This window comes from Globicephala melas, chromosome 8 (assembly GCF_963455315.2).
Source record: "Globicephala melas chromosome 8, mGloMel1.2, whole genome shotgun sequence".
Classification (NCBI taxonomy): domain Eukaryota; kingdom Metazoa; phylum Chordata; class Mammalia; order Artiodactyla; family Delphinidae; genus Globicephala; species Globicephala melas.
In genome coordinates, this window is record NC_083321.1 from 51,923,764 (window position 1) to 51,950,885 (window position 27,122).

General features: G+C 40.5%; 1 protein-coding gene across 3 annotated transcripts in view; it reads left to right on the forward strand.

The window, feature by feature from the left end:
- Window positions 1-9,325: 9,325 nt before the first annotated feature.
- Window positions 9,326-27,122, forward strand: part of RNF169 (ring finger protein 169) — an 86,191-nt gene continuing 68,394 nt past the window's right edge. For all 3 annotated transcript variants that reach the window (XR_009564917.1, XR_009564918.1, XM_030836078.2), the window contains exon 1: window positions 9,326-9,827. Coding sequence is in view for 1 of the 3 variants with exons in the window: in XM_030836078.2 (XP_030691938.1) it covers window positions 9,326-9,827 (502 nt within the window). In the remaining 2 variants the exon portion in view is untranslated. The remainder of the gene's footprint in view (window positions 9,828-27,122) is intronic.

Consider the following 27,122-nt stretch of genomic DNA (forward strand, 5'->3'; position numbering starts at 1 on the left):
ACCAGACGCCTCCTACACTGCTGGCGTCATCACTAACCAAGCACCAAGGAGAATGGATCTTCTGTTCCTACCTCCTCCAAGCTTAGGGGGACTTTTGAAAAGCAGTTTGTCCTCAGAGACTTCTTTCCATAGGTCTGTGAAGATGTAGCTAGAGCACCAGTAAACAGTGCCACACGACTTGGGTTCTATAGTCAGACAGTGGCAGGCACTGGATCCACCCAAAGGTAGAGTGAGGAACCACCAGAGTTACCTTTTAAAAATGTAAATCATTCAGTGTCACCTTCTGGCTTAAAACCTCTCCATTGCACTTAGAATAAAATCTAAACCTTTTGTCATATTTTGAAAACCCCTCCATGACCTGGCCTCTGCCTGCCCTCTAACTGTAGACCATCCTGCTGGGGCCTGCAAGGTTCTAGTACGTTGGCTTTCTTTCTGTCCCTGGGTACACCAAGCTGCCTGGACCCTTGGCAGGGTCTTTGGCCTGGAAGTTTCTCCTGCTTGGAATGCTCTTCCCTCAGCTTTTTTTCCCCAGCTGACACTATATTCAGCTCAGATGTCACTTCCTCAGTGAGGTTTCCTTTGTGCAACCTGTCTAATGATGTCCCCTTCCCATCATTTTCTATCATATTGCCTTATTTTGTTTCCGTTGTGTCACATCATTATCTGCAATGTATTTCTTCATTATTATATTATCTGCCTCTGGCATGAGCAATGTAAGCTCTATAACAGCCTGGACCGTAATGCTTTTTTTTTTTAATTAATTAATTAATTTGTTGGGCTGCGTTGGGTCTTCATTGCTGCACTCAGGCTTTCTCTAGTTGCAGCGGGCAGGGGCTACTCTTCATTGTGGTACCCAGGCTTCTCACTGCGGTGGCTTCTCTTGTTGCGGAGCATGGGCTCTAGGCACGCGGGCTTCAGTAGTTGTGGCTCGCGGGCTCTAGAGCGCAGGCTGAGTAGTTGTGGCGCAGGGGCTTAAGTGCTCCGTGGCATGTGGGATCCTCCTGGACCAGGGCTCGAACCTGTGTCCCCTGAATTGGCAGGCGGATTCTTAACCACTGCACCACCAGGGAAGTCCCATGGACCCTAATTCTTGATCTCTGTTTTATTCCTAGTTGGTAGAACAGTGCCTAGCACATAGAAGGGGCTTACTGAATATTTTTTTAATAAATGAAAATAAATGGAAGATATCTGGATTATCTGATTCCTGTGAGGAATGGACCCTAAACTCAAGACTCCAAATCCTCGGAATTCAACCATGCTTGTATTTTCATCATTATTATTACTGCTCTCACTTTTATTATCATCTCACAACCTACAACAGTGCCGCATGGCACATGGGGGTACTTACTGTCTGTAGAATGAATGAGTGAATGAATAGACATCAACTTTACAGCTGACCTCAAACTTCATTCCTAGCCTTATTTGCTACTCCATCCCCAGTCCAGCTTCTTATATATACTAAGCTCCAGTTACTCCAAACCAATCGTTGTCACCTGACACACCCTATCTACACGTCTCTGTGTGTCGGCTTATTCTACTATTTCTTCTATTTAGAATTCCCATTCCCTGTCTTTGATGAGTTCTCATTCTTCCTTAGGACCCAATTTTGTATTCCATCCAGGTAGTTAGTCACTTCTTCTTCTTGTGCTTCACTTTGTCTACACCATTGTTAAAAACTCATCTCCTGAATTATAGTCATTTGTTGACATATCTGCCTTCTCCTCTAGATAGTGAGCTCCTTGTGGACAGGGACAATATATTTTCATCTCTGTGTTCTCAGGAACCATTGCTGGGCCTACCACATAGCAGTTTCACAATATCTGTTGAAATCCTGCATCTGGTATTGGGCATAGGCTGCCTACAGGGGCATAGGCTGCCTACAGTACCATATGCTAGGTTCTGAAGGAGAAGATGTACAATGTTGGGCAAAACATGGTCCCTGGCCCCAAGGATTTACAATCTAATTAGAGAGACAAGTCCTTTTTATGGAAAGGATGTTATTAAAAACCAGTGTATTCTAGAATTAAATATGAGACAGGAGAAAGCTTGGTGTGGTAGAACACGTATAGGACTGGAATAGCCAGTAGACTTAGTTTCTGGTTCCGACTTTACCATTAATTCACTATGTGGCCTTGACAAATGATTTCTTTCCTTTAGGCCTTGGTTTGCAACCCTGTAAAGAAAGATGTTTGATCAGAAGCCTTGGATGGTTTCTAAAGCGGATTCCAGCTCTGACATTCCGAGTTTGGCTCCATGGAAACTGGGTGGAAGAGATGGTGGGAAGAGCTCAGTAGTCTTGGTTTGCCCCCTGGTGGTCACTCAGCGACATCACAATCCCGGGAGACCTGGCTTTTCTCCCGGACGGAGATAGCAGAGCCCAGAGCCTAGTAAACAAAGAACTGTGGAACAATGACCATTCTAGAAGAGAACCAATCAGCTGGTCCCTGGTGGATCGGTATAGAATCCTATCCTCCTTCAGGACGAAGGAACTTGGGAGATCATGCTCTCTGTTCTCGGCCTCCAGCTAAATCCATCTCATATCTGTTTCTATTCAAACCACCGGAAGTCAATCTTTAGAAGCTCTTTTGTAGCCCCCCTGACTTTTTCTTCTGCTCCCATCACAGTACTCTCTCTGAGGCAAATTTTTTTTTCTACTTTCAGAATAATTGAGGAATTGTACTCCTCCATTCTCTCTTTGTTCTTATTTCACATGGAAAGAAACCGATCCTTAGAGCACTGCCTCTTGTCTCCAGCTAGTTTGGGTTCAGAAGAATTGGACAGTGATATGAGTACATAATCCATTGTCCCTCTTGGCCAAATTCGAGTCTAAGGACAGATGAATTTGAAGTTGTAGTCCTGAACCCCAGTGTCCTCCAACTCTACCCCTCCCCCTTGGGCTTTCTGATACCTATTTTACAGGAGAGCAATTGAACATCCAGAACAAAGCAGAGGCAAATTTTTCATTCTGGTCAGAATTACTATCCACCCATTTATTTATGACAAAATGAGGGTTTTTGCTCCTTCCCACTCTTTTCCTGGAGTAGGGCCATGAGCCCCTCCTTCTGGGGCACTTGGTCCAGAAAAAGTGAAGGTAGCAGAAGGATTTCTTTGATGAGATGAGAAAAACAGACAGACTAGAATAAGACATGTTATTATACTGTAAAATGTAATCAATAATAGCGGAGAAAAGTTTGTCTTTTACTATCATTATTTTTTAGATTCATGCTTTATATTTTTCTTCCAGTTTTATTGAGATTGAATTCACATACAACACTGTATAAGTTTCAGGTGTGCAGCATAGTGATTTGACTTACATACAACGTGAAATGATCATCACAGTAAGTTAAGGGAACATCCCTTATCTCATATAGATACAAAATTTTAAAAAAAGAAATTTTTTTCTGTGGTGAGAACTCTTAGGGTTTACTCTCTTTAACAACTTTCATATGTAACCTACGACAGTGTTAATTACATTAATCAAGTAGTACATTACATCCCTAGTACTTATTTACCTTATAAGTAGAAGTTTATACTCTTTGATCACCTTCATCTAATTCCACCTCCACCTCCATGCCCCCCAGATTCATACTTCAGAAAGATCATTCATTCTGGCTGCAAGATAGAAAATAGAAGAAGGCAGGACTAGATGGAAAATGTGCTGTATATTTTCTGTTTGCCTCTCCAGATATTCTCTCCACCCTGCTCCACCTGTTCTGTGTCCCAGAAGTTTGACCTATGTGGGCTCCCAATGGACCCCAAAGTTTTGCCTTTTAGGTGTCTCACTCTGAAGTGGAGTTAAGAAGGGCCATTTATTTCCTTATTCTGTATATGTTGAACCTAAAGGATTTCTTAGAGCCACCTCTATTGCCTTAAGAGAAGAACAACCAAATAAAAGAGGGAATTCTTTGCTTGGAATCTTGGGCCAGAGCCTGAGGGTAGGGAAGAGAGGAAGCAAGACCAAGGGGATGGGAGGGAGGTGCAGAGAGTGAAAGAGAGGGAGTGAAACCAGCTGTGGATTTTAGGTGGATTTATAGGTATCTAGAGGGGGAAGTTTAAAGAAATTAAAGAATTATTTTTCTCCACCAACGTGCTTGTTGGTTAAACAGATTTTTTTCTTTTCTGGCAATGCACTGCTCTTTGAACCTTGCTAAACACTAAAGACATAACTAAGGGTATAACATTCATTCATTCCGCGGCATCTAGAATGTGCCAAATACTGTACCTAAAGCTGGTCCCACCAAAGCTGGCCCAGCATCCACACCTTGCCTGCCTTGTTCACTCCTGAATTCTCAGCACCTATATTATCCTACCACATAGTAGGTGCTCTCTAGATACTTGCTGAATATATGAATGCTAAGTGCACTATACTTTCTCCAATGACACCTCAACTCCATGGAGGTGGGATGAAGTCTGCTTAGATTATTTTTATTCCTCACTGGTAATTATAAGATTGAGAGGTATCCTTATAAAATACAAATCTATACCTAACACTCCCTTGGTTTAAATGAGATAGATGGATTACTGCTGGGCATGTGCCTAGCACATGGTAGTTGCTCAATAAATTCTAGTTCCTTTTCTTCTCCAATTTTCTAGCCTCATGTCCAACCCAGTGTTCTAGCCACATCAAATTCCTCATTAGTTCCACACAGATCCTGAACTTTCATACGTTTGTGCTTCTGCTCTTGTTTTCCCTCTGTCTGGAATGCCTTTCCTGTGTCTACCTAGTGAACTCTTCCTCATCGTCCAAAACAGAGCTCACATGTCTCCTCCTCTGGGAAACTTTTCCTACTGCCCCCTCTCTACCAGCTTTGCTCTCTGCTTCCATCGCACCTTGTACGTGTCTCAGCTTTAGAGCTTGTAATTCTGTTGTAATTGTCTCTTTTTTTCCGTGATAATTATTTACGTACAGTTTTGCCTCTCTGTTAGGCTGTGACCTTGAGGGAGGCAGGAACCAAGTCTTATTTGTATTTGTAGAGCATTTGGAAAGAATCTGGAGGAGGCTGAAAAGATGACAGGTAGAAGGATGAGCTTTGCAAAAAGAACTACTTCTTCCCCTGAAACAAAAGGGAAGGAACTGAAGATGAGTGACAGTTAGAATGTAGCAAGAACCTTTAAAGCAAAAGGGAGGGGGGCCAAATCACAAGGAGAAATCTGGCTTGAGGGAGGAAGAGTACAGGAAGAAGAGGCCACCAGGAGAGATGAGCAGGGCAAAGGAGGGGTGGGGCTGGTGGGGTCTGAGGGACTGAGCCTTCTCCTTCCTAGATGTTTGAGGCCTCAGGAGGGACTCAGTGCCTGGGCTGGCAAAAAGGGGTTTGGGGGCCCACAGGGAGGAACAGCCTGTCTCCACCTGGAACAAAGCCAAGTAGCTTTGCTTCACATTTGAGTCTTTCAGTCCAGCAGGAAGTAGCTGGAGCCTCCAGCTGGAAGGAAGAGGGTAGGTCTGCAGTGATGTGGATGAGGAGAGCTAAAGTGATGGCGGTGGTATGGACCATGGAGTGCTAGTTAGGGACACACTATGAGAAGGATGGCAGGGAATTTTGGCATTGATGCAATCGTCAGAAAGTATGGCAGGAGTGGCAGAGAAAAGACAGCTGGAGAGGAAGCACTGTAGGTGTGGCTGCACCGCGACCTGTTCCAGTTGGCATCCTCAATGACTGCATTCGAGTAAGCCTGTAAGTCCTTCTTCCCTGGGTGGACTGTGGTACAGGTGGGGGATTCGGGAAAAAGCAACACATGCAACTTGGGCTTCTTCTACTTTAGGCTGTCAGACTAAGCTTCTCAGATGGTTTCATATTGGTTCTTCATTGCTGCACGCAGGCTTTCTCTAGTTGTGGCAAGCAGGGGCTACTCTTCGTTGTGGAGCACAGGCTTCTCATTGCAGTGGCTTCTCGTTGCGGAGCGTGGGCTCTAGGCGCACAGGCTTCAATAGTTGCAGCACATGGGCTCAGGAGTTGAGGCACGTGGGCACTAGAGCCTGCGGGCTTCAGTAGTTGTGGCACATGGACTCAGTAGTTGTGGCTCGCAGGCTCTAGAGCGCAGGCTCAGTAGTTGTGGCACTCGGGCTTAGCTGCTCCGCGGCATGTGGGATCTTCCCGGATCGGGGATCGAACCCGTGTCCCCTGCACTGGCAGGTGGATTCTCAACCACTGCACCACCAGGGAAGTCCCTTCAGGTGACATTTTAAAAACAACAAACCAGTGTCTCAGAGTACTTTGTTACAAACAACAGAAATTGTGAGTAATTTAAGGAAAACAAAGACATTTACTCAAAGGATATAGAGAGTTGACAGGAAGGCTGGCAAGCTGGATTGTGGAAAATGGGTTGTAACCTAGGAAGGCCAGGCAGCAGGCACTACGGCCAAGTTCGTGCCTTAGGAACAATCTGGCGTGGCCACCATCACCACGGTAGGGACACTCCCCCTTCTACCCCAACCCCCAAGGGACCCACTGTGGTTGGACACCTACTGTCTCCATTCCTGTAATTCTAAACTTGTCAATATGCCTTTGTGTCATCCCCTGAAGATTCAAAGTTCAGAGAGGAGTGGCCACGTGGCCGAGCCTAGGTCATATTTCATTTTCTGGCTGCCCCGGGGCAGGGAGAAGGCTATCTCTCTGATTCAGCTTCCCTAGTCTCAGCAAAACTGCACAGAACGGGTCATTCCCCCAAACAGGAGAAAGTTTTGGATGCTGATGGTAACTAAATAAAGCAAAATGTCTACCATGCCCTCATCTTTCAGACTGCTTTTCCTTCCCAGTTACTCTCTTTTGTTGGTGGTGATTTGCGATCATAATCTCAGGCTTCCCAGGCTTGACACTTTAAAACCATCTTCATCGCCCTCATTTTCCCACATAGTGAATAACTCTCCAAATTTCTTAGATTTGCCTTGCCTTCTGTCACAGATACTGCTTTAGTAAAATTACTTTGGCAACAGCATAGAGGAGAGAAGAGACTGGAAATTGGGAGTCAGACTTCTAGAATGTTAGAGCTAGAAAGGACCTTTGAATTTATCCATTGTAGTGGTCTTATCTAGGAGTATTCATTAGAATTCCTATGGCATTATAAAAATTTACATGCTGGCATCCCATCCTCAGGTTTTGGGTTCAGTAGATCTGAAAAGGGACGTTGGCATATGTGTATATATGTGTGTGTTCGTGTATGCGCATGTGTGTGTCTTTCTGAAGTGTATCCCAGGTTGAGAACTGCTGAATTCCAGTACACTTGTTTTAAAGATGAGGTGACTAAGGTCCAGAGGGAATTTATCTGTTTGAAATTATCCAAATTAATGAAATGGAGAAAGTGGTCATGACCAATCCTAGATCTCCTGGCTTTTGGTCTAGTATTACTCAGAACTCTTGCTTTTTCCCTCTGCAAAAAGAAATTTCTTGTCTTTATTTGTATTCGAGAAAGCATGCTACACTGCTATGGTTCAGCTTCTCCAATAGAAAGTAGACTTCAGATTGAGAGCCCCAAACTGTCAAGAGTGAACAGCCCATACCAAGGGCCCCGTCTCTAAGAATAATTGGCTTGATCTCTGGACCACAGGCCTTCCTTGTCAGAATCTGTGCAAAGCATCCTCACTTCCCATCCAAAGTGGGAAGTGAAATGAAGAGGACCTTTGGAAGCACAGCCTGGATGAAGCCATACTTCTGAGTTTGTCAGGATTCTGACTGTCTGGGCCTCTGTGCACACAAGCCCTTGTTTCAATTACGCATTGACCCTTCTTCAATTCTTCACTGTCCTTTAGCCATCTTGTTCTCATTTTGGGAATCCACTTCTTTCTTTGCTCTGCTGACTTCCACCAATCACTCTGCCTTGGACTGGTTTACTATCAGCTCAGGTACTGTTTCCAGGCAATCTCATGGAAACCCAGGGCCTCTGATGCCTTCCATTACATTATGTTACTTTTTTTTTTTTAATTTGCTCTCCTTACAAAACTTGTGCTTTCTTATAAAGATTCCCAAGAGGAAATGCCATTTGCTGAATGCCTTCCTGCTCCAAATCTACTTTAGTGCAAAAAAGCAAAGGGTGGGAGAAGCGCTGTAGCACAACCTTCTCTCTGTCAGAGGGAAGCTATTGTTTCTCTTGTACCCTCTGCATCCAGAAAGGGGACTGGCACCAAAGTCTGAGCACCTCACTCAGTGACTAAGCCAAGCAGGAATGGTGTGGTCAGAGCTGTCCTTTAGGAAGTAACTCTAAGAACTATGGAGGATGGATTGGAGGAAGAGAGTCTGTGGGCAGGGAGACAATTTATAGAAGCTTCTGCAATAATGTAGGTGAGAGATGATGAGACCTGAATTGGGCAGTGGGAATGGGATGAAGAAGAGACGATAGGTAGGAAAATGGTCATTTTGGTGGGAGAATTGACAGAACTAAGAAACTGACAGATGTGGGAGATGAGGGAGAAGTAAAGATTACCAGGTCTGGAGCTTGAGGAACTGGGAGAATCGTACCTTTACTGGAATGAGGGAAATAAGAAGAGCTGTTTTGAAAGGAGGGTGGTAGACAGTGACTTTAGTTTGGTACATGAGGGATGCAGACATCCAAGATGATGCTTCCAGCAGGCAGTTAACTATGCAGGGCTGGACTCAGGATGTGTGGACTGCAGATATCAATTCGAGAGTTTCAGCTGGAAGAAAATGTGAGGTGGGGTATGGGCTGGGGGGGGGGCAATACACGGAAAGGAGTAGAGGACTGAGGCCTGAGCCTAGAGGAATACCCACATTTAAGCCCGAAACAAGGGGGAGGGCTCAGGAAAAGAGTCTGAGAAAGAGCTGAGAGAGGGAAAAAAAAAACAAGGAAAGTGTAGCTTTGCCAGCCAAGGGAGGGAAGTTTCAGGAAGGAATCTGGAGAGAGAGTTTACTGAGATGTGGACTGACAAGAAGCTGCTATTTTTGGCAGTTAGTTGCTGGTCAGGGTAGGACTGGTCTCAGTCACAGCAGCTATGAAGCAGAGGCAGGGTTCTGAGTAATTCACATACTCCCCAATCACATTAGCCTCAGTTATCAGGGTACTGCAGGATAAATAAGTGTAATTACTTCATAAAGTTTAATATCGCTCAGTTTCCAAATAAATCCCCTCAGTCCTCAACTTAATTTGGCCCACTAAGAGGAAATCGCAAAGAGTAGAAGGCGAGGCCGAAGACCAGATATATAAAGGATAACTAATAAATATTAATGAGGTTTCACCTCACGCCAACCATGTCCCTAGAGACCCTCTTCTGGAGCCCCGCCCCTCATGAATATGTATATAGCGGTGCCCGCCGCGCACTGCCCCGCCCTCTACTCTTCTCCCTCGCAACGGACTCTCCCTACAAACGGGAAACAAGATGGCGGCGGCAGGTCCGAGTACTCGGGCCTCTTCCGCGGCGGCAGCGGCAGCTCTGAATCGGCGGGGTCGGCGGGGCCGCTGTGACGAGATGGCGGCAGCCAAGACTGGGACCCCGGGCCCGGCCTCTGGCCCCGCGCTGCTGGTGTTGCCGCCGCCGTTGCTGCAGCCGCCGCCACCGCCGCGGCCGGAGGAGTCGGACTGCGCTGGGTGCCTGGAGACCCCGGGGGAAGCGGCGGCCCTACCGTGCGGCCACTCGCTGTGCCGAGGCTGCGCCCAACGCGCCGCCGACGCGGCGGGCCCGGGTTGCCCGCGCTGCCGCGCCCGCGGCCCGGGCTGGGCCCGCCGTCGGGCCCGCGACAACTGGCAGCCCGACGCGGAGGTGCTGGGCGAGCGCGCCCGCCGCGGCCCACCCGAGCGCTGCCGCTCGCGTCGTGACGGGGGCGCGGCCGCCACGGGGCCCAGGCCCGAGCAGGAGACGCGCGGCGCGCCAGCGGAGCCAGGTGGAGTTTCCTCTCCTCCCCTTGGGGTCCGGAGCGAGGCCGCCGCGCCCCGGCCTGGCCTGGTTAGGGGGTGGAGGGTCCCAGGCCCTGGCCCTGCTCGAGCGGGTGTCGAGAGTTCTCGTGGGGTTGGAACCGGGCTTTGCCCAGGTGCAGTATGTGTTTCTGAATTTTGAACTTCGGGATGAAGTACGGGCACGATGGATTTGGAGTCAGAAGTTTGAAGGGAGCCATAGCATTTCTTGGAACAAGTTAGGGCCAGGTTGGAATTGGTGAGTGGAGGAGGGTACCGAACTTTGTAGGGGCAGTGGAGGATCCGAGAAGTGCTTGATTTAGTGTTGGGTGAAGAGCTTGGGGTTGAATTGCTTGTAAAGATGTGATCCCTGGGCCTGAATGGGTCAATGAGAGGTGTGGCATATACGGAGTTTGAGGGGCAGATTAGATTGATTTTGAGGATGCGAAGGGAGCTTTTCAGACTTGAGCGTCTGAGTTTACATGTGCAGTTTTCACAAAATCTTGAAAAACGCAAGAGCCTGGCACGTAGAGAAGACGTAATAAATGATGGCTATTTATATTTATAATAATTAATAATAAGCTCCAGCAGTGCTCTGCAAAAAAAGATGGATGGGATTTAAAAGTTCTGGAAGCGGAGATTGGTTTGGCGGGGGCTGCTTCTATCTCGATGGCAGTAGGTTTCCTACTATTTTCCTGGCAATTAGGAGTCCGTTGAAGGACTGTTGTCTACAACTTCTTTGCCTTCCCCCCGTCCCCCCCCCGCCCCCCCCAGCAGCCTGCCACTCTTTGGTGCTGAGCTTGACATAGAAAGTGCCTGTTGAAAACATAAAACAAAACTGTTATAACTTGGGACTCTTTGAGACACACCCAGTCAACACAACAGCTAGAGTTCTTTGATAAAAGCTTACCTAGGAAGAGATTTTTCAAGAAACATAATTAGGAAAGGACAGATATTTGCACCTTTTGTGTTGGGAATTCTGCCATGTGCTATTTTCGGTAGGGAAAAGGAGACATTGCTTGTGTATGAAAGTGCAGTCACTAGAAACTACAGGTTCCAGAATGCAGTCTGTTTTGATTCAAGCAGTCAGACACCTGCCACTGTCCTAGGATACCTTATTTTTATTTCTGTCTTACTTTCTGTGTTCCTCGTTATTCCTTTTAAGCTTCATAGCATCCTTATGAGATAGGTACTTTTATTTCCATTTTATAGATGGAACTGAGGCCAAGAGAGGTTAAGTAAGTTGCCCAAGGATGAAAACCCAGTTCCACCTGATTCCTGCTCAGAAAAGGGATGAAGCCCTCCCCAAACATCATCTATGCTATTTAATTTGCTTCAAATTCTGAGATTATGGGAAAAAAAATTAAGACAGCATTTTTCTGGTCTCCATACTAGTACTATTGATTGTATGGTCACGTAGGATACAAATTTCTATTTCCGAAGCCTGTACTCCTTTGTGGAATATCAGGTCTGAGATTTGAACCATGAGAGGGTGTATGACTTGATGATTTGTGCAGACTTTTTCCTTGAAGAAATTTGTGTATCAGTGATTAAGAAAAACAATATAAAATGAGATTTCAAATTAGGCTCTGTTGAGTCACTGAATATCCACCAATTACTTTATATGTTTGTATGAGGACCATTATGAAAAATATTTTTCCTTAAGTGTTCTTATTGTTGGATCATTGAGTGTATATAATTACATGCTTGTTAAGTCAAAACATTATAGAAGAGTATTGCTGAACAGGGTTTGGGAATAAACCCTGTTTATCTTCTAGCTTTAGCAAGTTGTCTAGACCTCTTGAGTTTATATGCAATATTTTTTAATTTAAAACTTTAATAGGCAATTCACATAATTCAAACAAAAATATAAGAAAGTATACAATGAAAAGGTTCCTCCTACTCCTTTCTTCATTTCCCATTTTCACCAAAGATTCATGTTGATTCTTCCACAGTTTCGTTATGCTTATACATGGAAATTCAAATATATTTATTTTATTTTTTGATCTTTTTACATAAAAGATTATATGTTATATGCACTGGTGCTTTTTTTCATATAACAATACATGATGGATATCTTTTCATATCAGTACATAGAAGGTTTCTTCATTGTACTTATAGTTACAAGGAATTTCATTGAATGGATGTAACATAATTTACTTAATCATCTATTGATGGATATTTAGGTTGTTTCCAGTCTTTTGCCATTATGAATTATTGTTTATAAAATTGTTTTACAATATATATGTACGTTTTTATGAATAGTTCACCTGTAGCTTTCACCAGATTCTCCAACTGTTGCAAAAAAAAAAGGTTAAGAACTTTTGTTTTAACCCAGTTCCCTCATTCTACTGAAGAGAGAACTGAGGCCCAGAACAGAGAAGAGAGTGACCAGGTCATTGTGGGTTAGTAGCAGATAACAAGGGCTGAAAGGCTAACCCTTAAATAAGGGCTAAAACATAACCTAATTCACAGTTAAATGTTCATGATGGTTTGTAATAGACAGTAAAAATACCAGTTTCATAATAATTACATCACACTTTTATTAGTGGGAAACAGCAACAAAATTAGCAATTTTAGGTTAATACAGAAGTATATTGCTTAGCAGTATTCTTTTGGCATAATTAGGTCAATTGATAAAAGAAAGGGCAGACCTGCTTTATAAAACTGGAAATAAAATTTTGTAGTAAATTCACTGGTATTTAAGTGAAATTCTTAACTTTTTTTTTTTTTTTTTTAATTTCTTAAGTCCCATGGCTCTTTTGGAATTGAATTGAATTGAATTTTGGAATTTTTTTTGAAAAAAGTGCAAGAGTTTGTGTGTGTTGAAAATTTTGGTTGTGCTGGTGATATTTTTGTTTTTTGTCAGCTTCTCAAGATTTAAAGTTCAGAACCTTAATAACGTCTGTATTAAGTATTTTATTTTATTCTTACATACACTGTCAATTTGCTTTTGGATACAGTATCAGTTAATTTGTGCAGCAGTGTGTGTTGAAGGTTAAGTCAGTGATCATTTCAAGATGAACCTAGACTTCAACTGTATGTTCTATGAGGATCTGCAGCTCATTGTATGTATTGACATATTAAGTATTTGGACCATATTGAGCAATATTAAGCAAGTAGGTAATGAGTGCCTACTCTGTGGCAGACACTGTTCTAGATCCTTGGGTGACATCAGTGAATAAAATAGTCAAAGATCCCTCCCTCTTAGAGCTTATATTCTAAATTTAGAAACAGTCCTGGTCCATTGATTTTTAAAAAAGAAGATTTACCATACAGACATACATAGATAGATTTGCAAATATAAGAACATTTAAGCCTCATTGATAAGAATTTTTTTTAATTAATTAATTAATTAACTTATTTTTGGCTGCGTTGGGTCTTCGTTGCTGTGCGGGTTTTCTCTAGTTGCAGCGAGCGGGGGCTACTCTTCATTGCGGTGCGTGGGCTTCTCATTGCGGTGACTTCTATTGTTGTCAAGCGCGGGCTCTAGGCGCGCTGTCTTCAGTAGTTATGGTGCAGGGGCTTAGGTGCTCCACATGTGGGATCTTCCTGGACCAGGACTTGGACCCGTGTCCCCCTACACTGGCAGGCAGATTATTAACCACTGTGCCACCAGGGAAGTCCCAAGCCTCATTGATAATAATTAATTTTAAGAATTCATTTAGTCTTTTGAAATCAGGGATGATCATTCTAAATTATGCTGCCTTTGAACTTGAAACCAGGACCTTTTAAGGACAGTTCTTTGTCCTTTTACCATGGGTAATAATTGAAGAGAAAAGCTAGACAAAGGCTGATGAATCTTTAAGTTGGCAGTTTAATTTTTTTTCTATTTGTAGTGTTAAAAGTGCATTTCAAAAATTGAATAATTCAAAAAAATTGAATAGTGCAAAATTTATTCCTTCCCTTTATCCCACCCCAACCTCCCTGTTCATTTAGGGTTGACATTTATCCATTAAAAAAATTTCTTCTTTCTGTGAAAAACAAGTAGTTCTGGTTTATTACTCAGTTGGCAGACAATGTTTGTTATGTGTGCAAACCTAAATTGCATGTAGGACTAGTGAATAATGAAATCATATGATTGTAGTGTAAAAGGACAGGAATTTCCCTTGTCTGAAGGGATTTGTCTTAAAATGTATAAAATGACTCAACTTTTTATCCTAGTAACACATATTCCAAAATTTGAGTGTCCTTATGTGTTTTACTAATGTGGAAATATTTGCCTTGTGTTTTTTAAAACTCAGGATGAGATTACCTTATAAACTAAGCCTTAATTACCATTGACAGAATAGCTCCATTCTGTAGAATTCGGGATTGAGCAGCAGGAATTTAGGTGTTATTTGTTTTCCATTCATGTTTCTACTCCCTGTCTAATTTCCATTTAATCTTAGAAGACTTGACTGCCTTGAATTCATTTGAATCTGAGTTTGCTTTAGTGTAGGATGTAGGATATGTTTGTCAAATTTCATTCCACTATTTCAGTGAGCATTTAGGGCACACACTTGTGTAAGAGAATACAATAAAAAAGATGGGTAAGTCATGGTTCCTGTCCTTTAAGATTCCACAGTCTTGTTGGGGAAACACACCTTATCAAATAATATACAAAGTGTAAGTGAGGTAAATGCATAATGCCAAGAAGAATAGAACAGTGGGATAACTGACAGTCTTTTGAGGAAACTTGAGGAAGGCATTTGCGCTGTGTGTTGGAAAAAGAATAGGAGTTCACCAGGTGAGGGAAGAGGAGATGGCCATTCCTGGCAAAAGAACCTGCACATACAAAGGCATGAAGGCATTTGGCATATTCAGAGACAGACAGGAAGTTAAATATAGATGGAATGTGGGGCTGGAGTGGGGAAGGAGGAGAGAAGAGACTACAGAAGTTTGATCATGAAGGTCATGGTATGTCATGCTGAAGGAATTTGGGACTTTATCCTATAGACATTGTGGAGCCCTTAAAAATATTTAAGTAATGGAATGATACTGTCATAATGTGCTTTAGAAAGACAGTATTGTTTGGAGTGTGGAGGAAAGATGTGAATAGAAACTGGAGGAAGGGAGTCTAGTTAGGGGACTGTTTTAGTAGTTCAGACAAGAGGTGAAGACGGGCTGGACTAATGCAGTGACTGTGGGGATGTTTCCTTTAGTTATTCATTAATTTAGTAACCATCTGAGTTGAGGGCCTTCTGTGTGCTAGGCACTGGGGCTGCAAATAGAAATAAAGCATAATTCTGTCTCTTAAGGTCAGTGTAGTTGAGAAGATTGCTATATAAACGTGTAACTGGAATGTGGGGTAATAAATGCAATAACTGTAACGCAAGATATAATTGTAGAACGCAGTATGGTATATATTAATTGAGCAAGTTAATGGAGCAGGATCTGGAGACAGACTATCTGTGTTCAAATTCCAGGTCTGCCATTTATAGCTGTTTGTCTTTGGGCACATTGCTTAATTTCTCTGTACCTTAGTTTCCTCATTTTGAAAATGGGGATAGTAGTGGTAGCAAAATCATAAGGTTGTTGTTAAGACTGAATGAGTTATTAGCATATAAAGAGCTCAACAAATGTTAGCTCTTTTCACAAAAAAAGAGAACCCAGCTTGGATGGGTCAGGAGTGGCTTCCTGGAAAGGCAGACACTTGACCATGAGTATTCAGTAGGCAGATGAAGGGAGGATAAAACTGAGGGAAATAAGTACTTTTAAAAACATAGGAGTATGAAACAAAAGGAGAGTTCTAGGGATTGCAAATATGGGTAGTTGGAGCATAGAGTACATGTGGGAGAGTGGAAGGAGGCAGAATTGCAGAAATAAGCAGTTACTGGATAATAGTGGACTTTGAATGCCATGCTAAGAAGGGGGGATCCACTGAAGAGTTTGAAAGAGGAGTACATCTTTGCACTCTAGAGAGATCACTCCTATAGGGGTAATGTAGCAAATGGATTGGAGATCCCAGATTTCTTTTAGCAAGATGGCTAACTTATCTTAGCTAAAGACTCTGTTGCTACAAATATCCAGAAAAGCTGGATGATAAACAACAGTTCTTTGAAATGCATTTCTGAGCTTGCAGGAAAGACAGGAAGATCTCTAGATTCCCAAAACAAAAATGGAACTAAAACCCAAAACTTCATTAAGAACTTGAGCTCATGCTGTGACAAAGATGAAGGAATTGAGTGAGGGGTTGTTTCTGGTTTTTTTATTCCTAGTGATTGAGTTTTAACTGTGGAAAAAGGAACCAAAACCAAGACTTTTGCATCAGGCTGGGATTCCTGATGTGCTGCATCCTAGGTGAAAGGGTGGGCTAGAGAAAAATCTTCCCACTGACACAAGGAAATAAGAAATCTCGTCTTGGTTTGCCTGGACTCTATACAAAGAGGAAATGGAAAAAAAGCTTCCCTGAGAAATTGAAGCACAAGACCTATGCCTTGCTCATATTTGCGACCTGAGTCGCAATATCAGGTATCCCCATGCTAGGAAATTAATATAAAAGCTGGCTCCAAGCTAGTGATACCACTGGGCCACCTGGAGAAAGGAAAAACAAGACTTGAAGGGGTACTGTCATATCTCAGGCCACAAGGAATTCTCACAGAAGAAATAAACCCCACAGAAGATGAATTTATAATTAAAGGTGACACACAAGGAAACAATTTTCTACCACAAATGAGAGTCAGCAGATATTACAAGCAGGAGGATTACAGCTCTAAGAACTGGGATAGTAGAATGGCAGTTTGAAAGGTAATTTAAAGTAGCATATTTTAAGTGACTAAAGACATTAAACAAGTAATTGACATCCCAATAAATGAATAAGACGTGAAACATACATTTGGAAAAGAACTAAACATAATGAAAAATAGGTTAAAAAAATGCTCAGTAGGGCTTCCCTGGTGGCGCAGTGGTTGAGAGTCCGCCTGCCGGTGCAGGGGACACGGGTTCGTGCCCCAGTCCGGGAGGATCCCACATGCCGTGGAGCGGCTGGGCCCGTGAGCCATGGCTGCTGAGCCTGTGCGTCCGGAGCCTATGCTCCGCAACGGGAGAGGCCACAACAGTGAGAGGCCCGCATACAGCAAAAAAAAAAAAAAAAAAAAGCTCAGTAAGTAAGTGATAGTTTACACAGATGAAGAGAAAGTAGTAAGCTGGGAGTTAGATATAAGGAAATCCTGAGAATGCAGAACAGTAAGATGAAGGAAAATATGAAAGAGGTGGAGAAATGAAAGACTAAGCAAGAAGACACAACATCTAATAGCAGTTCCAGAAGGAGAAAAATAAAATGAGGGAAACATGGAATTTGAAGAGATGACATGAGAAATTTTTGGAATTAATTTAAAAAGACATGAATTTTTAGGTTTAAGCTCATGAGGGCCTAGCAAGAATTAAATGAGCAAACCAAAAACAAATTCCACAACTAAATACATTGCAGTGAAACTGCAGAACACCAAAGACACTTTTATAAGCAACCAGAAAGGAAAGGCAAAGGAGCAAGAATCAGACTGAGAGCAGATGTCTCTTAATAAGAGAGGGCAGAAGAAACTTGAATAATATCTTCCTAGTGCTGAGAGAGATCAGAATTTCATACTCAGTTATCATTCAAGAGTGAAGGCAAAATAAAAGTATTTTCAGATGAACAAAAATATGGAGAATTTACCACACTGTTTCTGAAAGAACTATTACATGAAAGAATGCACTTCTGCAAGAAAGAAAGGTAACTTAGGGGAGCGAGAAGGATACAAGAAATCATGATAGGGACTTCCCTGGTGGCTCAGTGGTTAAGAATCCGCCTGCCAATGCAGGGGACACAGGTTCGAGCCCTGGTCCAGGAAGATCCCACATGCTGCAGAGCAACTAAGCCCGTGCACTGCAACTACTGAGCTTGTGCTCTGGACCCATGAGCCACAACTACTGAGTCTATGTGCCACAACTACTGAAGCCCGCATGCCCAGAGCCCATGCTCTGCAACAAGAGAAGCCACTGCAATGAGAAGCCCGTACACTGCAACAAAGAGTAGCCCCCGCTCTCTACAACTGAAGAAAGCCCACGCGCAGCAACGAAGACTCAATGCAGCCAAAAATAAATAAATTAGTTAAAAAAAAAGAAATCATGATGAGCAAAGAAATTGGCTCGGTAAACGAAGAATTGACTGTATAAAACAAAAATAATTATGACTGATTTGTTGGGGCTAAAACCAAAGTGGAACTAAAATATCAGATGAGGATAAAATGTAAGCTGGGAGGGAAAATGACCAGCATTAAAGAGTTATATATAGTTCAGAAGGAGGATAGAGATATTAATTAACTTTAAGCTTTCAGTCAGATGCATATTAAAAATTGAAGGATAACCACTAAAAGAAAAGAAATGCAATGTATAACTTGATCTACTATGTATATATAGAACCATACACTTCCCAAATTAGAGAATATACATTCTTTTTAATTAAAAGTGAAATTTTTATGTAATTTATGTAATTAGGCACAAAGAAATTATCAACAAATACCAAAGCTTGATATATCAACTATGTTTTCTGACCCCAATACAATAAAATTAGAAATTAATAACAAATATAACTGATTCTCCTCACCTCCTATCCATGTTTGGAAATTTAAAAAGTAAAAGCAAAAAATAAACTAAAAATAAATGGATGAAGAACAAATTCATGGAAACTGGAAAATATTTAGAATTAAATAACAGTGGAAACACTATATGTCAAAATCTGTGGAATACAGCAAAGCAGTACTAAGAGGAAAAATTTTTTTCATCTTTATTGGAGTATAATTGCTTTACAGTGTTGTGTTAGTTTCTGCTGTACAACGAAGTAAATCAGCTATATGTATACGTATATCCCCTTATCCCCTCCCTCTAGCGTCTCCCTCCCACCCTCCCTATCCCACCCCTCTCGGTGGTCCCAAAGCACCGAGCAGATCTCCCTGTGCTATGCAGCTGCTTCCCATTAGCTATCTACTTTACATTTGGTAGTGTATATATGTCAGTGCTACTCTCTCACTTCGTCCCAGCTTCCCCTTCCCCTCCTGTGTCCTCAAGTCCATTCTCTACGTCTGTGTCATTATTCCTGCCCTGCCACTAGGTTCATCAGTACCATATTTTTAGATTCCAATGTATGTGTTAGCATACGGTATTTGTTTTTTTCTTTCTGACTTACTTCACTCTGTATGATAGCCTCTAGGTCCATCCACCTCATTACAAATTACTCAATTTTGTTTCCTTTTTATGGCTGAGTAATATTCCATTGTATATATGTGCCACATCTTCTTTATCCATTCATCTGTTGATGGACATTTAGGTTGCTTCCATGTCCTGGCTATTGTAAATAGTGCTGCGATGAACATTGTGGTACATGTCTCTTTTTGAATTATGGTTTTCTCAGGGTATATGCCCAGTAATGGGATTGCTGGATCATATAGTAGTTCTATTTTTAGTTTTTTAAGGAACCACCATACTGTTCTCCATAGTGGCTGTATCAATTTACATTCCCACCAACAGTGCAGGAGGGTTCCCTTTTCTCCATACCCTCTCCAGCATTTACTGTTTCTAGATTTTTTGATGACGGCCATTCTGATTGGTGTGAGGTGATACCTCAATGTGGTTTTGATTTGCATTTCTCTAATGATTAGTGATGTTGAGCATCTTTTCATGTGTTTGTTGGCAATCTGTATGTCTTCTTTGGAGAAATGTCTATTTAGGTCTTCTGCCCATTTTTGGATTGGGTTGTTTGTTTTTTTGATATTGAGTTGCATGGGCTGCTTGTATATTTTGGAGATTAATCCTTTGTCAGTTGCTTCGTTTGCAAATATTTTCTCCCATTCTGAGGGTTGTCTTTTCATCTTGTTTATGGTTTCATTTGCTGTGCAAAAGCTTTGAAGTTTCATGAGGTCCCATTTGTTTATTTTTGTTTTTATTTCCATGGGTCAAAAAGGATCTTGCTGTGATTTATGTCATAGAGTGTTAATGCCTATATTTTCCTCTTAGAGTTTTATAGTGTCTGGCCTTACATTTAGGTCTTTAATCCATTTTGAGTTTATTTTTGTGTATGATGTTAGGAAGTGTTCTAATTTCATTCTTTTACATGTAGCTGTCCAGTTTTCCCAGCACCACTTATTGAAGAGGCTCTCTTTTCTCCATTGTATATTCTTGCCTCCTGTGTCAAAGATAAGGTGACCATATGTGAATGGGTTTATCTCTGGGCTTTCTATCCTGTTCCATTGAGCTATATTTCTGTTTTTGTGCCAGTACCATACTGTCTTGATTACTATAGCTTTGTAGTGTAGTCTGAAGTCTGGGAGCCTGATTGCTTCAGCTCCATTTTTCTTTCTCAAGATTGCTTTGGCGATTCGGGGTCTTTTGTGTTTCCATACAAATTGTAAAATTTTTTGTTCTTATTCTGTGAAAAATGCCATTGGTAATTTAATGGGGATTGCATTGAATCTGTAGATTGCTTTGGGTAGTAGAGTCATTTTCACACTGTTGATTCTTCCAATCCAAGAACATGGTATATCTCTCCATTTGTTTGTATCATCTTTGATTTCTTTCATCAGTGTCTTATAGTTTTCTGCATACAGGTCTTTTGCCTCCTTAGGTAGGTTTATTTTTAGGTATTTTATTCTTTTTGTTGCAGTGATAAATGGGAGTGTTTCCTTAATTTCCTAAGAGGAAAATTTAAGTGCCTATATCATATTTCATTGAATCTTAAGATGTCATCATTTGTGAGATGGACTATTACTTTCCAAATACAGTGCTTTCCTATCACTTAGACTTTGAAACTTTATGCTTACTGAAAGAACTCATATATATTTACTTAGATATAGATTTAGCATATCACTCATGCATATATTTATAAAAGGAAGGGAAGTAACAAATTAGTAGAATATTCCTGTGACTTCATATGCAGAGTTTGATTCTTCTAAATCACTTTCTGATGGAAGCACAGAGGTTTGTGTTTTTCTACATAGTATTGCTCACAATGTCATTGAGAGCATTGGTGATAGAACATTTCTTAAAAGAGTGCTCCACAGCTATCTCCAGCATTTTCTTTCAAACTGCTGGCACCCATCAAATTTTGATCCTGATGTTTTCTTGAACTGGCCAGCAGGTATCAACAAAAGGTTTTCAGATGAGACTCATAGTTCTTCATCAGATGGTCTGTAATAGGTTTATTGACTAACATTGAGAAGTTCCAGTTGTCTAGTCATGCCACCAGGGATAACTGCCAAGTAACTACTACTTTTGCAAGCTTATTCTTTAATTGTTTATGTTCATACATAGATAAGCAATGACAGTTGCACCATCACTGCTTGCCCGACTGACGGTGATTGTAAGACTAATTGTAAGAAACATCCCAATTTCAGCAATATTAATATGAAAAAATTTATGTCCTAGAATCTGTAAGGTTTTTCAATAGAAGAAAGCCTGAAAATTATTAAGTGGCCAACTGAAGAAGCTAGGAAAGTAACAGCAGATTAAACCCAGAGGAAGTAGAAGTTAGGAAAGAATAAAGATAAGAATAGAAATTAATGGAGTAGAAAACAGTGAAGAGGATTAATAAAACCAAAATCTAACTCATTGAAGATATTAATATAGGCTCTGTGTTATAGACAAATCTCAGGCAAGATTGGTCAATGAAAAAGAAACACAAGAAAGCGTAAACAATGTTAGGAATGAAACAGGGAATATGACTATAGCTATGATAAGGATTTCTAAAACCCCATACATATTGAATATGGAAAACTTTATGCCCATGAATTTGGAAGATTGTGTAAAATAGTCGGTTTCCTAAAAAATACAACCTATTGCAGCTGAGTCAAGAATAAGTAGAAAATATTAATAGAAATGTAACTAAAAAAGAAATTGAATAGTAAAATCTACCCACTAAGTAATGTGTGGATGCAGTGAGCAAAATCCGGAATGTGGGAAATTACAGGACAGATGGCCCATTTTTTCCCCACAAATATGTGAAGAAGAAGGGGAGAAAAGCAATACATAGAAGGGAAACCTGCAGATTAAAAGACAAAACCAATTTAAGCGTATGGACTAATTTGGATTCTGATTTGAAAAACTGTATAAAAATATTTGATAGGAATTTGAATACTGACTGGATATTTGTTGGTATTAAAGATTATTAAATTTTTAGTGTGAAATCTTTTTTCTGGTTACATATTTTAAAGAGTCCTTATTTTTAAGAGAGATGCTAAAATGTTTATAGGTAAGATGATATGGTGTCTGGGATTTCTTCAAAACAACTTATTCAAGGGGAGAGGGAACAAGTAAAGATTTGGGAAATAGATGAAATAAGATTGACAATGGGTTGACTGTTGAAGCTGGGTGATGGATATGTTGGGGTTCATTGTACTGGTGTCTCTAATAAATATGTGAGTCATTTTCATAGTAAAAAGCAGGGGAAAAAAATCTATCCATTAAAGGAACACAAGGCACAGATGGTTTTACAGGTTACCCAAATATTGAAGGATGGATAATCCTTGTGCAGACCATTCCAGGGAATAAAAAATGTTTCTAGACTCATTTTGGAGGGCTTTTACAACATGACATCAAAATCACACAAAGGCAGTATAAGAAAGGAAAAATATAGGCCAATAAATGTAGATTTTAGAAGTCCCAAGTGAAATCTGCACTAGTCTAGTAGTGTATTTTTTTTTAAAATCACAATCAAGTAGTATTTATTCCGGGAATGAGAGTTCAGTTTAACATTAAGAATCTAATGTAATTCACCATATTAATAAAGAGTAAAACCATATGATCATCTCAATAGATGCTCAAAATAGCATTTGACAGAATTTACCATTCATTTATTATTTTAAAAGCTAGAACACTTGGAATAGAAGGGAATTTTTTTTTAATTTAATTTTTTTTAGTGGAACTTGTCAATACGAATGATTAGTGGCCAAGAACACTGAACCAGGGTTAAATAGTTTAAAAAGTAATTAAGGGTCCAGTAACATGTCCTCATATACTTGAATTTGGTAGATGACAGGTGGCATTACAAATCAATGGGGCAAAAATATTTTCAGTTGTGGATAGTTAGCTAACCTTACAGAAAACAAGGAAAAATAGATCTTTACCTCACACCATACACGAAAAGTTAATACCAGATCAATTAAAGATCAAACTATAAAACTTAGAAAATACTAGGGGTATCTGTGAAAGTGGGATAGGAAGAATTCTTTATACAAAAAAAACAGAGTAAAGGAAAAGATTGATAATTTGGTCACATTAAAATCAAAACTTCTGTATGATAAAAGATAAAGTAGGGAGATGAACCACAGAATGTGAGAAAATACTTCCAATGTAATAACAAATGATTAATGTCCAAAATATATGAAGAACTACAAATCACTATGACAGACACCTCATTAGAAAAATGGTGAGGGGATTTGAATAGACATTTCACAGAATAGGGAAACTGAAAGGCCAATAAAACACCTGGAATGATTCTCAGTATCGCTAGTAGCTAGGGAAGAGATCTAGAATACCAAGGGAAGATTGAGCTAATACATGAACAGGGATATTTCTCCCATTCTGGTGACTCTGTACTCACTGCTGTCTAGTTCTGGACAATGTTAATTGTTTGAAATTTAAGTTTCTATTGAATTAAAATATTCTTCCCTAGTTTCAATATTCAAGTATTTAAAGACCATGATTTTTTCTATCTAACTTCTTAGGCTAAACTTCTCAAATTCATCTCTTTGGTCCTCTTTCTCCCTTTCCCAGATTTCTGGTCATACTACACTACTTACAGTTCTTATAATATAGTATGCTTTTTGAAACCTTTCTGACCTTTTGTCACCTATGATTATTCTGCCTGGAATATTCTCCCTGTTATCCTTCTGTCAGATTATACTCAGGTGAAACAAGTGCTCTGTGAATTTTTTTCTCAAATAGGAGTTGATTGCCTTCCTTTGTGACACCACATGAGTATGTGTATTCGTCATGTCACTGGATTTCAGTCCCTTGTTTGTGTGTCTGTCTCTGGCATTATACTGAACTCTTTGAGGTCAGGGACTATGTCTTTGGGTATTCAGCACTTAATATGGTACCTAGAATGTGTTAGATACTCAGTAAATGTTTAATAGAGGAAAAAGAGTCCTAAAAAAATCCTTAAAAAAAAGATTTTTGATTATATATAATGATTCCTTTATCCTTCTGTTCATCTTTAAATATGCCACTCAGAATTGACCCTCATGCTTTAAATAATGCCTGACCAGTGCAAAATGTAGTGAGGTTTACCATCTCTCCATCTGGATGCTAAATTCTTATTAATGCTGCCAAAGATTGCATTGGCCTTGCTCATCCTGTACGCAACAGAACTACAGATTCAGGATGAGCAACTCAGTTCTCAAAACAGAACTGAGCCAGTCTTCCTCATTACATGTGTGTACAATTAAATTTTTAAGCCTGAAGACAACTTATATCCAGTTTTGGTTTTTATTTTTCTAAATAGCAGTGGACATATTTTCTCTACTTCTGTTTTGCCATTTGTGTTTTGTCTAGTGTTTGGTTCTGTAAAACTATTATGATAAAACCTCAAATGATTGGGCCCTGTTAATTTGTTGTTGACTTGGACTTTACTAAAGTTTACTTTTGGTTTCATTATAAAGAAAAGCTTTACAAATTGATCTTCTTTCAGACAACAAATTCTTTAAAAGATCTTAGTACAGAATGGTGCTGGTTTTAAAGCACTTTCTCATTGGTATATTCAACAAAAAAAAATTTAAGCCACTGTTTTATACTGAGACACATACCTAGAGATCATCCCAATAGGTTCAAGAAAATCTCCTAGTTTGGGGAATCAGAGGCAGAAACAAGTAATTATAACACAGGTAATAAATCCTACTACAATTGAGGTAAGTGCAGAATGTTGTGAGGACCTGCAGAAGGCTAATGTAATTCTCCCTGGGTTAAGTGAGAAACGCTTTGCAAAGCAGAGGGCAATAAACAGGGCTTTGAACTGATTATCATACAGTGAAAAAGAAAAAACATTGTGGGAAGAGGAAGTGGCATATGTAGAGACAGGGTCTGGCATATCTAGGAATAGTGATTATGTGTGAAGGCTGGGGAGGGGAGAGTATTGAGGGAATATGAGAAAATATGGCTGGGGTGGTAGACTGAGTCTTGTTTATAAATCTTGGAGGCAGAGGGAAGCCAATGAAAGTTATTAAGCAGGAGGATGATAGGGTCAGGTCTGCTTTATAAAGAACTAGGGAAGCAGTGTTGAAGATAGAAAGACAAAGAGTCTTAAGAGACAGGCCAGTTAGGCTACCATTTTAATGTGCACAGAATCTGTACCAAGAGGGTACTGGAGGATTAGATGAGATAAACATCCCTGTTAAGGTAGGTATTACTCCCATTTTATGGATGAAGAAACAGGCTTAGCAAGGATAAATACTGGTAGATACAAAGCCAGTGGGTAGTAGATTTGAATGCAGGTTGGTATGGTTCGAAATCCTACACTCTTTCTAATTTTGGTATCATTCCACTTTGTGGACTATTGTGGATGATTTTTCACCTCAAAAAGAGCAGAAATTAAGTCCAAAGGCTTTTGTCCAGGGTGGTGGTGGATATAGAGATGGGGACACCCACATGGTCTTGGTCTGCCTAGGCCTGCATGGCCTTCATCTCTGCAGCATTCCTGTACCTACATTTGCTTTTGTGACCTCCTTTATAGTGTGCCTCATGCTTGGACTGTGCTGAGCCAGTTTGGGCTGCCTTGCTGTGCCTGTTGTTTGGGCCATTTCTGGATTCAACAAGGAACCTTACACTTTGACTCTACTCTTGGTTAATACCTGCTTTTGCAAATTCTGTTGATCTCTACTCTCTTTGTCTTTTTCTAATCTAGATTTCTTAGTCAATTTGGGTTGTGATAACAGAATACCATGGATTGGGTGGCTCGTAAACAACAGAAATTTATTTATCACAGTCCTAGAGGGTGGCAAGTCAAAGATCAAGACTGGTAGATTCAGTGTCTCGTGAGGACCTGCCTCCTGGTCCTCACTTGGTGGAAGGGGCAGGGAGCTCTCTGGGGTCTCTCTTTTTTTTTTTTTTTAACATCTTTATTGGAGTATAATTGCTTTACAATGGTGTGTTAGTTTCTGCTTTATAACAAAGTGAATCTGGGGTCTCTTTTATAAGCGCCCTAATCCCATTCATGAGAGCTTTGCCCTCATGACCTAATCACCTTTCCAAGACCCCACCACCAAATACCATCACACTGGGGATTAGGTTTCAACGTATAAATTGTGTAGGGGACACAAACATTCAATCTATAGCACCAGGGGTTAGGAAATTACATTCAGCAGGCCAGATCCAGCCTACTGCTTATTTTTGTAAATTTTTATTGGAACACAGCCATACTTATTCATATTGTCTATGGCTACTTTCATGCTACAATGGCAGAATTGAGCAGCTGTCTTTTGGTCTGCAAAGCTGAAAATATTTACTATCTGGCTGTAAGTCTACACAGACTTAGGCTGCTTAAGACTCATTATTCTTTCCAGATCGAGGTACAAATCAGGTTAATTTTTTAAGCTAAGGAAGCAAGATGCAACTTGGAATTTGAATATTTATCATTAATTTTTATTAGCAGTTAATAAGCACCATGTAGTTGTCCCACTTATATATAGAGAAAAAAATCTCTGATGCCATTTTTTTCTTACAATTCTGAGAAATTTCTATCTCTGAAAAGATTAAGTAGAATTTTTTCTTATAAGGATGTATCTAACACTTAATGAGTATCAATTATATATCCAGCATTGTACAATACATTAAATCATGTCATTTAATCATTCATAACAATTTATTTGGGAAGTGGGGAAACTGAGGGCTAGAGAAGTTGTAGTGTGCTCAGTGTCACACTGATAAGTGATGGAGTCTGATTGTTCTCCACAGCCTGGGATCTTTCTTACTTTTGAAAGTTATCTGGCAAACGTATGGATGGTGAAGTGCTGTAACTGTATGGGGAAGATCCTGCCCAAATTTGGCATTCTTACCACATAAAATTAAGGAACATCTTATTCCCCAAGCATGCTGGATAACTGAAGTTTTATTGTTTATTAATAGTTTTATTAATATTAATAAGATTAAATATGGTGGTATCCTTGTTGATGACAGGATGAGTTTAGATTCCCTAGCCTAATGTTGAAGGTTCTCTATAATTTGGCCCCAGCCTACCCTTTCTGGCCTATACAACTCTCCTACATAAACTTTCTGCTCTAGCAGAATGTATTTATTTACTATCCAGGCTTCACACTTAAAAAAAATTAAAATTGTGGTAA